Below are 16,075 nucleotides of genomic sequence, written 5' to 3'. Positions count from 1 at the left end.
TTTACACACGACCAGTGTGTCTGGAATATATTTCCCGATCTTTATCCCGAAGAGACCAAGTTGAAATTTCATCATTTTCTTTTTGGATTTTAAAGGGGTGGCGTAAATCAGAAACAAAGGGACAAGCGTCGATGGCAACACTGGACTAAGATTTTATTGACTGCCAAGTGTCAGTCGTTGTGTCAGTGTCCCAGATGTAACAACATGTGCAATGGACAACATTCCAGTCTACCAGCCAAGGTAAAAGTCGAGTTGAATTTTTCTCGTGGGCGTTTGTCACTATGGGGAAGTTGTTTTATTTTGTTTTATTTTTTTGGGGGAAAATCAATTGAATTCACAAAAGAGGTCGTTTGGTAGACTCTGCGGGGGAGAGAGAGAAAAGTTGATTTGTTTAAATTTTGATTTTCCCATTTCTCTCTTTTTAAAATACTTTGGTTGCGCTAGGATGTCGAGTTGACAACACAATTCACGCAGGGTACAAACATGTACACCTCCTCGTTCTCCCCCTCTCTCTCTCTCTCTTTCTCTCTATCCTCTCCGTGCAGCAGTTAAAAAGCAATCGTTCAACTTGAATAATCAATCTGCGGTAACAAACCAGACCTTTCACCTCCGACGACGTCGACGACGCCTTGACAACCAATCAATACTTTTTCTCTCTTGTATTATACTCTCTCTCTCTCACTCTATATATACATTTCTTTTCTTTCTCCCTTTCATTTTTTTTCTGTGTGTGTGTGCTGTGTGTTCACTCTTCTTCTTCTTGCTTCACCCTCTTATTTCTCTCTGTCGCATGCACATATAACAGTCGGATTGGAATAACGTTTCCGCATCAGCCGAGCGTTATTTCTCCGCCGTCCCTTTATGCCTATCGGAGAGGAGGACAGGCTAGGGCTGCCATTTTGAATCGTGACGATGAAATTGTCTCAGCTGATTAGAATATCAATCGCACTCAAGTGAGACTGTGTAGGTTCTCTCATCCGGCAGGATCAAAAGCCATTCCACCTCCCATTTTTATTTATTCTCTCTCCATCATCATCTCTTTGTCTTTATATTTAGATAAAAAAAAATGTATAGAAGCGATGGATGGATGGATGGTTGGATGGGTAGATATTGCTCTGCATAAGGGAAGCCTTTTGATCCTCGAGTCAAAGATATTCCCACCCCAAAGGAGTGGAAATCATCATATTCGGGATCGTTTGGATTGGAAACTAGGAATAGTGTGGAAATAAGAACAGAAACAATAATAGTAGTAGTCGAAATGCGCCTGCGTTTTTTCCTTCCCCTTTTATATATTTTTTCTTTCCTTTTTTTTACTCGAATTCGCCTGTCATCTGCATACAGAATTTATCGCACCGTTGAGACATTGTACGCTTGAGACAGTAGGGGGAAAAAATAAAGGGACTCTACTCTTTTTTTGTTTTAAATATTTATTTATTTATACGATAGACACATTTACTGTATGTATGTATATATACCTCGTCATACCCGGGCGACGTACTTATTATTAAAAATAAAAGAATGAATTATTTCCATGCAGCCGCACTCGGATTGGTCGTAAATTTTGAGTCAAAAGCAGTCAAAATATTAAAATAAAAAGGGGGAAATAAGAAAGAAAAAATACAAACAAACTTTAGGGAGGAGGGGGGGGGGGATAATAGTTCCAGCATTGAGATGACAATAGATAATCTTAGTTCTTCATGTGAATCGCTCGAGTCTTTTGTTCCATTTTTTACGACGCCCGTCTCTCGGAGAAGAAAAAAAATTTGTCTTTTTTTTCTTTTTCATTTGATTTGATTTACGCAGACGACCCGAATGGAGATTTCGAATGCTGATTAATACGAAATAAATAAATGTCACCGACAAATTATATACACACAGACACAACCCGTGAGACGTCATTTTCAACGCTCCTTTTCTTCCTTGAGGCTAAAAAGAGAAAACGCTCGTAATAATCATCTCGGTGATAAACAGTCGTGTCACTGAGCTGTTTATGCTCGTGGACAAATTGCGTGCCTGTGTTTTAGATATATAGACGCTCCTCCAGCAACAGCAGTACACTACTGTACCTAAGAAAGGAATTCCGCCCGGAATAAAAATATTTCAATGGCCGCCGTTATTTCATCGCAGGATCGTCTCTATACAGAGATGATGTGCGCAAGTGTCCGGCGTCCATTTCCATTGTAGGGATTTCGTAAATGAGTTCTTTTTTTTGGGGGGGATTATATCCATCTCGGAAGAGAGAGATAGTTGGGTAGTGTGTCGTTAACTGCATTTGTGTTGTTCTTAGTTGAGCACTAGGGAAAATAGGCGTTGATCTCTCTTATATAGGTTCTGATTTATGGTAATTAACCATTTCAAGGGTTTACCCACGCTCTCTCTCTCTCCAATAACACACGACGTAATCAAATGCGACCAGAATGACTTTGCTTGTTCTACACGTGTGTATACACATTTTATATATAAAAAGGAATGAGAGAGAGAGAGAACTGGAGAGACAATGATGGGAAAATTGCAACAACTCCCTTCCGAATGTTTAGATACTTTTTCTTCATCATTTCCGAATTAATTACAAAAGAAAAAGGAATGAAAAACAAAAACCAAAAAGTTAAAAACACAATCATCTTCTTCTCTCGCCGTGCTGATGCGGTCCCGCGGTGAATGGCTAAATCATGATGGTGGGAGACGATAGAAATTGACTTTTTTTTTTCTTTTTCGTTCATTCCCGAAATGCAGTCGACTGTCACACACTGCACACGCGGGATGAGGCGATGAGTCTCCACATTTCCTCGAGTCCACTATGTGTGTACAAACGGCATGGCACGCCAACACAGATGGTGATTTGCTGCTGTGACGACGCAGTCAGTCACACTTGGATAATTACACAGAGCGTGATATTCAATCCCCCCAAAAAGCTCTATATTTTTTTAAATAATAGTTACCAAAGAAGAAGAAAACGAAAAAAAAAGACATTTTCTTCTTCTTGTTGTTGTGAATAAATTTCCGGGATGGAACACACGGTAGAGCAGCTATGAAATAGGGATGACAACACTCTCCTCTCCTCAGACTATAGACTCTCTCTCTCTGTGTGTGTTGGCATTTCTGATTGAATAGGGCAAAAAAGAAAGAGTCACAGTTCTTGGCTCATCAAAAGAAGAATCTTCTTTTTTCGTTTTTTTTTTCTTAAGGGGATTGTTGTTGTTGTTGTTGGGCGCATTAAAAAAAACACACGGAAAAAAAAAATTGAAGAAAAGAAAAAAGGGAAGATACAGAAATTGATGGTGCATATCAAAAAGCGTGAGTCGCCCGTTGCGCACTACACCGAAACCCGGGGGCCGCTCTCTTGCGTTCCTGCGTGTGATCATGTGGAAATTTTTGGTATTTTTATTTATTTTCAAATATATAATCTAGAAAGCCTCCCCCTCTTTTCTAAACAAAAATTTTTTTCTTCTCTCCTTGGATACTAACAAACACTTTTTTATTTTTTATTTTACTTCTTCTTGTTATGCGGAGGAGGAGGGGGTGGTGGATGGATGGGGTGATGGGGGTTTCACGACCAAGTCGCTCAATTTCCTGTCACGTTGAATAACACCGAGATTGGATGCATTCAGTTCTTTCTTTTCTCATCTCCTCAACTCCATCTATAGACGGACTGTGTTCTCCTTATAGCATTAGATGTCTACGGTATACATAATAATAGTAAATATTTATTCCCATTTATTTCTCGAGTGGATGTAATATTCTCTTCTCTCTCTCTCTCTCTGTCCGACGCAATGAAATCAAGGACGGTGCACCGAGAACAAGTGCGGCGCGGGCCTTGGGAAACGTTGAGTTTTTCGTCCAAAAAATATGAAATTCTCCTTCTCTTCTTCTTCTAGAGATTACATCATTTATTTTAGATTTTTGTTGCTTTGAGGGTTGTTTTGCTGGCTGCTGCTACAGGGCACACACGGCTGGTTAGGTTATCGGCGCTGTTAATCTGGGCATTGGAACCTCCATCTTTTTGCGCCACATTGGTGTAGTAGTAGTACGCACACACAGTGCCAGCCAGCTCACTCTTTCGCTCCATTCCCAACTCCCTTTGGGGGCTTTTTTTTCTCTCTCTCTTATAGATATATATATATTCCTCGGCGCAGTAGAGTACGTATACCTTATATACCTCGTCCCCCAGCTGATTCCAATCGGTCATTAATAAACGCTGACGTTTAACAAGGTTCACCAGATCTTTTTATGGGGCTCTTTTCCTCTTCTTTCTTCTTCTTCTTCTGACGACGACGACGAGAGTTGCCTTTTCTTTACTTTTCTCTTCTTTTTTATTATTATTATCATTTCTCTCCTGACCCATTCTTCATTCCAACAGCAACCCGTTCACAATGTCTTTCTGTGTGTGTGCTGTGTGTGTGTGTGTCTGTCTTTTTCCAACAGCATTCCACCCATTGGGGGGAGAGAGAGACGGTCGGATGGATGGAGAGTCGCGTTCATTAGCTCCTTCATCGTCCGTCCGTCTTCTTGCACGACTGCACCTTTATTCTTTTTCTTTCTTTCTTTCTTCCAGTGTAGTATAGAGGATCGGGGGGGGGGGAAGAAAATAACGAATAATACCAATGTGGGGGGTTCTCCAAGCTAGACACAGTTCAGGAAACCTTTGACCCATAATACGTTGGGTAGCTGGCAGGTATAGATGTGACTGTGTGCTTAGGGACGTGCCATCTACCAATTCCAACAGCTTCTTATTTTTGTAGTTGTTTCATTTTTTTTTCTTTTTTGTTAGCCCCCAAAAGTTTTTATTCTCATGTTCCACTGTGGCCCAGGGTGTGACAAACGACACTGGGATGCAACGGGGCAGCTTCACAAAAACGACCGATTTCTATTTTTCTAGAAGAAAAAAAAAAAGAAAACTTACCCTCCCATCATTCACCAAAATCCTGATGGGGGTTGCTACACTCTCACATACAGTAGAAAATAATAATAATAATAAAAAGGCTAAGAAATCTTTCCCCTCTTCTTGTCATAACGATGCACAATAGATTTTGTGGTCACAGGTATATATATGAAGGAAATGTTAGACCTTATAGGGGCTTATATTTTTGTGTGCGTAATACATATATACTATGCATACGTCGGATGTGCATGGAAGAGAAAAAAAAAATCTTTCCCCCCCCGTTTTTCGTTGGCCACATGTATTATGTATGCACCGGAATTCAAAAATGGCAGTAGACAGTCTACTTTGTTTTTGTTCTCATCGTACGGTGTTGTATCCTCCTCACTATACTATACTCGAGGTTATTTATGGTTCAGCATTTTGTTTGTGGTACAACAGGACGTTAAACATATTGAAGATCCGCTTGGGATCACAAGACTATTCGGAGAATGTCTCTTTAGTTTCGCGTGTCTGCTGGCGAGTCGTGTCTGATTTTGTTGCCGGCAGTTGTTTCGCATCATTCCCGCGTGCATTAAATGTCATTTTCTTTTATGAATGAAAATGGCAGGAGAAAAAATCGCGAGGTTCAATTGATGCATCGCAATTTCGTTGCAAGCATTTTCGTTTCTTTTCTCTGCAGAGTGCAGAGAATAAATCACGATCGAGCCCGCCCGCCAAGTTGCTGTTTAGCCCTCACCTTTTTCATCGATCACGTTGACGTCGTCTGCTGCAGCCCACATTTTTATGAAAAAGAACGACAAGAGCTCGAGATTTTTTGAATGCTTTCGTTAAAAAGCATATGCTGTTGTTATTTATGCTGTCTAGGCTCAGCCCACTCTCGTTGCATTGAAAGTCACACTATAATCAAGCGGAAAAAGTAGTCGCACGGCATCTTAATATTTCCACATCAAGCATCAATTAGATCGTCCGTTTTGATGAGAAAGTTTCCCATGCCCTGCTTGTTGTGGCACGCATGTGAACTCGTTAATTATCGACTGAAGCCCACCACGCAGTTTCTTTGCTGCCTGCTTCTGTGCCTCAGTGCAACAGCCACAATGCCTGGCTCAGCGGGCAGGATGGATAGTGTTTCGATCCATTCCAGAACAGTTGATTCCTGTGATACTGCTGGCTGCCAAGAGTGTCTTCCGGCAACAACACCCACATCCAGGCCTTACTTCAGGTCAGCTCTAACCCGTTCTGTCTATTCCAAGATCCTGGTGGACGAAGAGTTCAAGAAATTCGACAGGACCAAGGTAAATCCCACACACACACACTTATATCCCAGCCCATCGTCATTCAGGTAACTCCCACATCTGCAAGGTGACGAGTCATTCACAGCCCTCACATTGATGAGAAACACTTGGTTGCTGTGTCTAGTGATGGGGCGGTATCAGTAATGAATCATAAATTAGTCTTACAGCCTAGGCAAACACAATGGCCGTGAATGGCGGTCTCTCGGGGATGTTAACCACATCGGGAAAATGAGGGCGACTCCTCTTAGTCTTAGTCGTCGTCCTTCGTAGTGCTTCTTTCACCGCCCCTGCCGCCCCACCTCACGACGTCGACGTTCCACCACCACCACCTTCTTCCCACTGGGTAGTTTTGCGGTCGGCTTTAATCATGTTTCCAACCTAGCAATTACAAACTCATTATTATCGAAGCTATTTTTCCTTTTTTCTTCGTCTTTCCTTCCCGAATTTCTTCTCTCGAGTCCAATTAAAAATCGTACAATTTCTCTCTCACCCTAAGCTCAATCCCTCCTCCCCCTTTTGTTCGTTGTAGAGACACTTCCGTCGTGCGGGTACCGAAGGAAAGGGTGGATTCAAGGGAATTATAGGTTTCAAATTGGAAGTTAAGAAGAAGAAGCTGGGACCTTGTTTCTTTTTCCGTCCTTGGCCATCTCGTCTATTTTTTCTTCTCCCTTTTCGTTCCCATCGCATTCAATTTATTCTGCCGTGAATGGTAAATTAGCTTCACTTTGGCGTGAAAGAAAAGACTTGTTCTTCTCTCTCTCTCTTCACTGGCACACACACACACACAAGACTTATTGTTTGTTCCCTTCTTTCTCGTTACTTATTCCCTCCTTTCTTTCTCCTTGCGACGACGTTCTTATTCTTTTTTCATTTCATTTACTTGTTCTTCTTCTTCTTCTTTCCTGTTTGAGTGCACAGTCGCCCGGCACTCCCGAACTTGCCGGCTTTAATGGCAGTAATTAGGTAGCGTTTGTTCTCTTAATCAGAGCAACGTTGTTGCTGTTGTCCGCAGGCTTCCCCCCCATCTCCGGCCTCCCGACAATAGCGAAACACCGAAGCAACAGTTTATTTTTTCTTCTTTTATTTACCATTAGAAACCTCTCACGATGTTATTTCATTTTTTAGACGCATTGTTTTCGTCCTCTTCTCTTCTTTTCAATCACTCACCTTAATAATATTTTCCCTCCCCAGTTTCACGGGACTTGGCAGACTACCGTGAAACAATCTCCAATCGAGAGTGGGTGGAACAAAAAAAAAGTAGTATTTTGGACTCTTTGACGTTTTTGACATTTCCTCGGTGAATGGGCGACACATGGCTTGTTCACAGGGCTCGCTCTTTTGGTGTGATTCAATTCCAACATCTTTTTTTGAACTCGGTGCAAATGTCAGTGGACAAGAAAAAGGAGGAGGGCGTCTAGCTGTCAAATAGATTGACACCTCGGTGCCAGCCTAATAGAAAATTCCATACGTGTTACATAATGCCGGGGCGGACTGACAATCGAACACAAAAACGTTGCAGTGTCACAGTGTGTGTGCGTGTGTTTAGGTTTCTTCTTTCTTCTTCTTTTCATTATTTCATCATGTTATATTATTTCGGCAGGTTATTGGCCTTAATGTTAGTTGGCCGGATGACCGCCGATGGTGCGGGTGGCGCTAGCCATCAAGCCGCTGATTTGTTATCGGCTATTACGAGGAAAACACACACACACACACACGCACAGACACGTAATAAGAACTGATAATATAGAGTTTGATTGTTCCGACTATGACGCCGTCGGCCGTGATCGCCCTCACTCGATTTCCTTTGCCCCGGAATGAATGGAAAAAGGCGAAGAGAGAAAAGAAGAATTAGATAAATGACGTACTGTTGTTTTGTTTCTTGTTTTTATTTTTATTTTTTTTGTTTTTTGTTTTTTTTTTCGCAGTGGTATAAGGTGAACGTGGAAGCGTTGGAGCCGGAGGCCGCCGAGTTGTTCCTCCAGCTGGACTGGGCCGACGCCGAGACGCAGGTGTTTTTGGAGCGTTGCCAGGAGCGCTCGGACGCCGTCTTCACTCAACTTTTCCACCTGGTGGCCCGCACGCTTCTCGCTCCTTTCGTCAGCCAAACATCCATTAACGGGTACGTTAAAAGAACTTGTATACCTACCTATTTCTCTATCTTTTTTCTTATTTTGTTTCTCTTTGGCCAAAGAGAGTGTCATGAAAACCCCAAAGGAAATTTTGTTTTTTTTTTTCTCTACAAATGGAAGAACGGACTCTCTCCCCCGTAGCTTTTTCTTCTTCTTCTTCTTCTTCTTGTGTACCGTCGGTGGATGTTGTTGTTGTTGTTGTTTGGGGAGGGATGCGACGCCCCACTGGGCTCGTAATTGGCCGACCGCTCGGCCGAATCCACGCACACACACAGACAAGACAAGACAGTCAGACAGACGAGACATATTCTTCTTCGATACGATCCAGCGCTCTTCTTCTTCTTTTTTTTCCATCCCGGTCCGATAACAACGAACGAACGAACAAACGCGAACAAAAGAGGAAAAGAAAAAAAAAAGGAGAAGAAAAATTATTTAATCACGGACTTGTGTATATTTCCTCGAGGCTCTTCCTTCCTCCCACATATTTTGTTTTTTTCTTTCACCGGGAAAAAAAAAATCTAATCCGGAACTCACGAATAAGGGGGAAGTGGAGCATCTGGAGGGCCCAATTAAAAGAAAGAAGAAAAAAACCCTTTTTTTTCTAACCAACAAACAACCCAATTTAAAATTTTTTTGAAAGGAGAAGCGTGCTATGCTCCCCCCTGTTACATATACATCTCTAAATAATCATCATCTTGAATGTATATAGGGAGAGAGAGAAAAAATTGTGCATTACAAGGACCTGTTTGATACAGTCGAGTAGGCCCCCTCCTCACTCTGGTTGGATGATAACGAGAGATTGAAAAGGTGATTTGCATCAAGTTGGTAAAGGGGAAGGAAACAAGAGATTTTTTTTTGCTCGGTTGTTGTCTGAGGAGGACGTTGAAATTATTATTATATTTTTTTTTGTTGGTTGCGACGCATCAAAATGAGCTCGTGCGCTCGTTCCTCACTCAGCTGAAGGGATACGTTGGCGTGATGTTTCGCCACCACCTGGCACTTTGCGCGCGGCGCGCACGCATTATAAACCTAATCGTTTGATTTATTCAACAGGGCCCCAGCAAACGGTTATTTTCACTTTCCCCTTTTTCCTCTCTCTCTCTCTCTCTCTCTCTATCCCCCCTTTTTCTAGTTATTATACATTGATCCGACGCCATTTTTCACATTTATTTATTCGAACCCATTTCCATTTTACTTGCGTCAAAATTCCCCATTTTCTCTTCTTTTTCTTTTTTAAATATTGCCATCGGGCTCTTTTCTGATTATTAATCAAAACGGTTCCAATTCCCCCCTTTTTTTGAAAAGTAATAAATAAGTACCCACCTCCTACAACACTTTTTTTCCCATTCAGACACGAAAAAAAAAAGTTTTATTTCATTTTTTTTTTCTGGTCGATCGACATTTTTACATGAAAAGCTTTTGCAGCGCTCACCCAGCTGCCATTTTCTTTTATTATTATGATTCCTCTTTTTTTTTCGGGTTGTTGTGTGTGTTGTTGTGTGCGCGAGTGTACCGTGTCCCCTCGATCGGCGCACTCTTGATGGCCTCGTAGTAGTAGACACGGAACTTTGTTAACACACACCATTGACCTGCTTCTTCGTTCTTCTTGTGCCCCCACCAACAACTCGCTCCTAATTTATGTCATTCCCTTTTTTTTTTTATTTATTTTTTTTTCTCTCTCTCTCTCTCTCTCTCTCCCCTCCTGGTTCGTTGCACTGCTGCCGCTGTCTGTTCATTATATTTGATATTCCAATCGATATTTCGTTGTTAAGTCCCTGGTACGACGTCATTGGGCTGGGTCGTGGCGGTAGGGGATGTTGTACAACATGGAAGGAGAGAAGAAAAAAAACGCTTTTCATTTCCCTCGACAAGAGATAAATAGAAAGAAAAAATCGATGTGATTTCGCCTTTGATTTCTCATCAGAGCCGATCACTGGTACTCCCCCCTTTGCGTAGTCGTTGACAACGCACACGGGCACGAGCCCCCGAAATATTCCAACTGTTGTAAGAGTTTCTCTCGTGTGATCTTTTTGGGTCCCCCTCCAGTCAAAGGCACGTCATCTTCTTCTTCTTATTCTCGTGTCAAAGACAAAAATGGTTTTTCGAATTTAATTGCCATCAAGTCGAATAATAGCGTGAAAGCTATATAGATTTGATAGGGAGGAGCGCATGTAAATGCTTAGTAAGTGGAAAATAAATAAGAAGGCAAAAGAAGCTAGTAGACACATGCGGGGATCGATCGTTAGTTGGGTGTAATACATCCGTGCCGTGCACTGTCAAGTTGAGAGTCATCTGGTGCCAATTACCAAGTCTGATGGAGTAGACGCAACGACGATTGTGCCGGTGTTAAAAAGCTTTTTTTTTCTTCTTTTTCATCTTCCTCCCCAATTCCTCCCTCTCTGTTGTATTCCAGGAGGGTGGTGACTCCTCCCATCTAGATGCGAGCGATTAAGGATCGAATGGTGCGTAGCTATCGCTTCCTTTTTCTCTCTCTCGTTCTTGTTTCTCTCATATTCTCCCTTTTTTCTTTATATTTTTATTTCATTCCGTTTCCTCATCTCTGCACGTTGTTCCCTCCTGTCATCGGCGCCGTATAGAAAAGAGGAGAAAGAGCTGCCGATCCCATCAAAAAGTGCGTCTTCAGCTCTCTCCTCTTTTTCCCATCAGACACACATACACACAGAGAAAGAGAGTAGTATTGATCGCTTTTTTTTCCCTCGTTTTTTTTCTCTCTCTCTCTCTCTCTCTCTCTCCTCCTGATGTCGTTGTGTGTGTGTGTCTCATTCTTCCCTTTTCTTTTCTTATTCGTCTCTGTCGAGGCGACATTTTCCATCTGGGAGGAAGAATGGGGGTGGTGCTGATTCTTCCTCCCACTTCTCGTTATCTCCAGTCTCTAATGTAGAAGAATAGGAGAGAGACTCTTCAAATCTCCCGCCGGATGGCATATACACGCGAGTAGTAGTAGGCGCCGTGCGGCGGCATCAGGCCTTCATATTATATGCCATCCAGTCCACCTTGACTCGCACTTCGTCTTCTTTAGTTTGACGTCGTGTTTGATTGGCACTTTGGCTCTCTCTTGAACCTCGACGAAAATTGGGGTTTCGTTGTAGACCACACCATTTGATTGATTGGATTTTATTTTGCTCAGATTTTGGCGGACGGGATCGATTGGCGAGCGGACGTCGTGATTAGTTTCGACCCTTATTTTGTGCGGGTTCCCTTTCTAGCAATTTGCCGAATTTTTTCTATCCCCCCCAATAAATTTAATTTGTTTATTTATTTATTTTTTAAAGCCCTCGCTTTTTTTTAAATTGATCAAAATGGCGCCTCAGGATCGATTTTTTTCCCCTCTCTCTTTCCCGTTTAAACTAGGCCGGACCTTGTACGCGATCTACGAAAGATGAAAGAAAGAGGAATAAAAAAGAGAAAGAGTGTGTGTGTGTGTATCTATCCGGCCGGAAGCGGAAGAGGGAGGGAGAGAAAAGTAGAAGAGAGAGAGAAGAGAGAGAAGCGAAACGGTTGATTTGTTCAATCTACATACGCGATTGGAAGAGAGGGGGGAGGGATCGGGGAAATAGATATTACACAGACAGACCGACAGACAGACAGACAGAGAGATCAATGATCCGGCGAGCGGCCATCTTGGACTTGTGAGTTTTTTTTTTCTTTTTTTCTTTCTTCTTCTTCTTCTTCTTCTGGAAGCTTTGGGTGTTTGATGTTTCGCCTCTTGTTCTGCTCTCTCAACTCCGGGATGGATCCCCCCCCCCCCTTTAAAAGGGTGGAGTGTGCGGCGGTATTACCATGTAGAAGAGAAAAGAGGTGGCGATGGGCTGGGAGGGTGGTGGTGGTGGGGAGGATGGTCCAATGACGCCGGGCAAGAGACAGACGCATCTAAAATATATCCGCACGCGCGCGTCTGACCACTATCCCCATCTCTCTCTCTCTCTGCTTGTGCTGCCGGATTAGAACGTCAAAGGGTTAAAGCGACGATTGGTTCATCATCATCGGCACAAAAGGATGGGGGCTCTGGCGGGCGGAGCTTATATCCATCCAGAGTTCTTTGGCCCCTCTTGCTATAGCAAAACGCTGATGAACTCAAAAAGATAGAAGAGAGCTCGGCGACTCTACCGCCACAACCCTTTTCAACCCCCCTTCCCTCCTCCCCATGTACTTATACAATAGCGTCCTGGGCGACATGCTAATGAGAGTCCTCACTGTACTGGTAGATGAGATTTGCGGGAGGACACGCACAATAAAAAGCGGGTGGCAGAGAGAGGAGACGGGATAGTAAAGGGGGGGGAGAGAGGTAGGCGGAGTTTTGATTTATAGCTCCCCCCTTTCTCTATCTCGTATGCATATTGAGTTTTACGCGCAACCCCCATCCCCCCTTCTTCTTCCGTCGTACACACAGGCGTTACACATGGACGTCGCTTATATCGATTTTGTTTTTTCTCTTTTCCCTGGGCCTCCTCCCTTATATTCAACCTCCCCACTCCCCGTTCCTCAGCATCCAACCACAACACACACGCACCCATGCGCCTTTCTCCTCTCCCGTTTTTGCATTCGCCAATCAAATTTACATATTATTTCTTCTACTACCCCCCCCCCACCCTTTGGCGTCCTTTTTTCTTCCTTTGTGGTCGCCGAAGGGGGGTGGGGGGTTGGCTCGGGAACTTTTTTTCCAACTAACTCTGAAAAAAAAAAATCAACAAATGACCGTAACATCAATAACTTTTGATGAGGGTTTTTAATAAAAGTCTGGGCGCATCGATTGTTTGTTTGGGCGATGGCTGTGTGTATAGGCAAAGACATGGAAGATGTCGCCATAGGTCGGAGAGGAGAGATGTGCCGGATCACTTTTGTGATTGCGCGCGCAATGCCGCCGTGTGCAATCAACACACACGGCGCGTCCAGGAAACTTGGAAACATTTTCATTGGCAGGATTTCTTTCTTCTTCTTCTTCTTCTTTTTTGAATAAATTCTGGAATTCTTTGCTTCTTGTCATTTATATTTTTTCCAATCTGAGAAGTTCACGGGGGAAACGGATCAGAGGAAAACAAAACAAAACGAAGAAAACAAAAAAAAAACATATCAAAGGATATCAAGCGAAAAAACATCTCCTTTCTCTCTCTCTCTCTCTTTTCTTTTGTATTGTGGAACGTTTCGAGGCAATTCTTTTGATTCTATTCCGCATCTCTCTCTTTTCCCTACTCTTCTTCGTTCTTCTTCTTCTTCTTCTGGCGCATTACCCCGGGTCTCTTCCCTCCTCTACCGAATATTGGAATTGAAAACTGAAAGAGTTGATGAAATTGCCAGAAGAGAGAAAGAAGAGATACGCCATCATCTTTTTTTCATAGACTCTCCTTTTAAAAATGAAAGAAAATAGAAACGACGAGGAATATTATTTTGGCCGATTTTGTGGGTCGGCGAATTATCCGGAAACGGACGTCACCTCCCAAGCCGTTATCTGTTGTAGCCGCCGTGATGGTTGAGGTTTTGGCTTCTATTTTCGGTGGTTTTCTCTCGAATTTGATTTTGTTTTTATTTCTTGGAATCGGAACGAAAGTAATTCGACAGACAGACGAGCTCCTTTTATTTTATTTGTCTTGTCTCCTAGCTCGGTTATGCACTACCGGCGCAATCTATCGGCGGCTGGATCTCTCGGTGAGACGGACGAGGTGTCGATCGTTTAAGGGCGTGTCCCGCAACCCAAATAGGAGGAAGATTGTAGGAGGGGGGCACCTGAGAGATCAATGACTCCTTTACAGTGTAGGGAGAAAGACTCTCGTTTTTTTTTTTCCATCCCCAGACACGCAAAGTTCTTTGATAACACGAAGATGTCGAGATGCAACATCGGGAGCGCAACCAAGCCATCGTTAGGATGAAATAGAAGGAAGATTAACGAATACAAGCAGCGGCATCCTCATCACAAGGATCCCCCTTCTTACTATTCATTTTTTTCCCCCCAAAAGAACTCTTTTTTGTACCTCTTTCCATGTTATAGGCCCCCCCCCCCCTATACTATCCAGACACCAGCACCTTGGGTTTTTATTTTGTTTTTTCTTCTTCCGTGATAATAAAAGGAGGCGTTTGTCTCCTCCTCCCTGACGGAGTTTTTCCACCATTGCCCCCTCCCTTTTCCTCCGACATGTGTGTAACAGTTGGAAGGAGGTAACGCAGGTATTACGGACACGAGTTGATGGGCGACGTGTGGTCGTTCATCATCCGGCAAACGGACAACTCATTTTCTTTTGGTTTTCCGTTTGAGAGAAAAGAAAAAGAGATTTGACATTCTCCGGATTCCTGTTCCAGGACTCGTTTACTGCACCCAAATAGGCATGTTGCTTCTGACATTTAATGGTTGGGGGACCAATTAGGCAACCGACCAGTTGAGTAACATTTACACTTGGCGTTGACCAAACCACCGAGAGCTCATTTGTTTCAACAGCCAGTCCAGACCACATCGTTCTTCTTCTTCTTCTTCTTCTTATTCGGTAGTGGTGGTTGATGATAAACTGTGCCGTAGATGAATTGACTATCATAAAGTTTCGATTTTTTGGGGGAAGATATGAATATTCATATTGTGATAGTTTCGGCACGTAATTTATTTGATTCTTGTGATTTTTATTTTTTTGGGAGAAGAGAACTTTACTACGGCACCCTCCCACGGCGTTAATCAAAACCAGGAATTTCTTTCTTGTTGTAACCAAGTAAAACAAGTCGTGATTTCACCTTGAGCTCTCCCCTTGCCCTCTCTCGCCTTAATCGGAGTCGATGGGAATTAAAACCATAAAAACCAAACGAAAAGAATAGACACCACAGAGAGAGAGAGAGAGAGCTGGGCATCAGCAGCAAGCAGCACGTCACACGTATAGAAAATAAAAAAAAGGAGACTCGATGAATATTCATGACCCCCATCGTGAGAGATGACGCCGCTGGTGAGGATGTGTTTATAGACGGGCGGGCGGGTAGCACACGCATCGTGTCGATCGTTCGCCAAGAGAGGCGCGTGCCTCCGCCAACCACCACCGTTTTTTTTTAGAAGATTTCTTCTTCGTTTTTCTATTTTTTCCATTGAACCGCACCGTATTTTTCATCATCGGCCATTACGGTCATCATCATTATTATTATATACCGAGGCGGGAGCCGGAGAAGCAAAAGCGACGCCAACGGTCGGCCCAGTGTACGGCATCGGTTATTTCCTCTTGGCGTCGTTCATCATCATCACCACCATCATCATTATTAAAAACGAAAAAAGAAAAAAAAAATGTTTTAAAACTTTTTTGTTGTTAACTTGGTGTTGTCGCTGAAAACAATTCATCGTCTATTCGTATCTAATGGGGGCTCTCTGCGTTGGTATTTTTTTTCTTCGTCTGAGATGCGCTGCTGTAATTATGCCTGGAAAATATGTTAATGCTAACGAAGAAAAAGAGCCTTGCGCTTCAAAGGGACCCCCCTATGCTAATTAAACTTTCTTCTTCTTCTTCTGGTTGTTGTTGTTGCTGTTGTTGTTTGTATCGTGGCCGGAGTAGTAAGACGGTGGAAGAAAAAAAAAGAGCCTCGAACACCGTCGACACACACACACACGCCCTTTTAGCGCAGAGAGTGCGCCAGGGTCGAAGGTTTTTTCTTCTTCTTCTTTTTCTTCTCTTCAGCAACTCCTCCCATTTTATATATTTCTCTTAAAGTTCTGGGCTGCTGATGATTATTAGGCTAATTATATTGATGATGATGATGATCGGAGCCCGTCGGGCAGAAATCCAGTGGAAGATGAT

At 43.0% G+C, this 16,075-nt stretch overlaps 1 protein-coding gene across 2 annotated transcripts in view; it reads left to right on the top strand.

The window, feature by feature from the left end:
- Nucleotides 1–94: 94 nt before the first annotated feature.
- The window catches only part of LOC124191241 (protein-L-histidine N-pros-methyltransferase-like), a 29,335-nt gene continuing 13,354 nt past the window's right edge, over nt 95–16,075 (top strand). Inside the window, exons 1-2 of one of the 2 annotated variants that reach the window (XM_046584337.1) lie at nt 95–240; nt 8,097–8,290. In XM_046584337.1, the coding sequence (XP_046440293.1) occupies nt 205–240; nt 8,097–8,290 (230 nt within the window). In that variant the 5' untranslated portion in view covers nt 95–204. Of the gene's footprint in view, nt 241–5,613; nt 6,172–8,096; nt 8,291–16,075 lie in introns of those variants that run through there. The other variant, XM_046584336.1, reaches the window with a different exon arrangement.

The sequence above is a fragment of the Daphnia pulex genome, chromosome 3 (genome assembly GCF_021134715.1).
Source record: "Daphnia pulex isolate KAP4 chromosome 3, ASM2113471v1".
In the NCBI taxonomy this organism is placed as follows: domain Eukaryota; kingdom Metazoa; phylum Arthropoda; class Branchiopoda; order Diplostraca; family Daphniidae; genus Daphnia; species Daphnia pulex.
The sequence above is the reverse complement of the archived record's forward strand: the minus strand, read 5'-3'. Positions and strand labels throughout refer to the sequence as shown.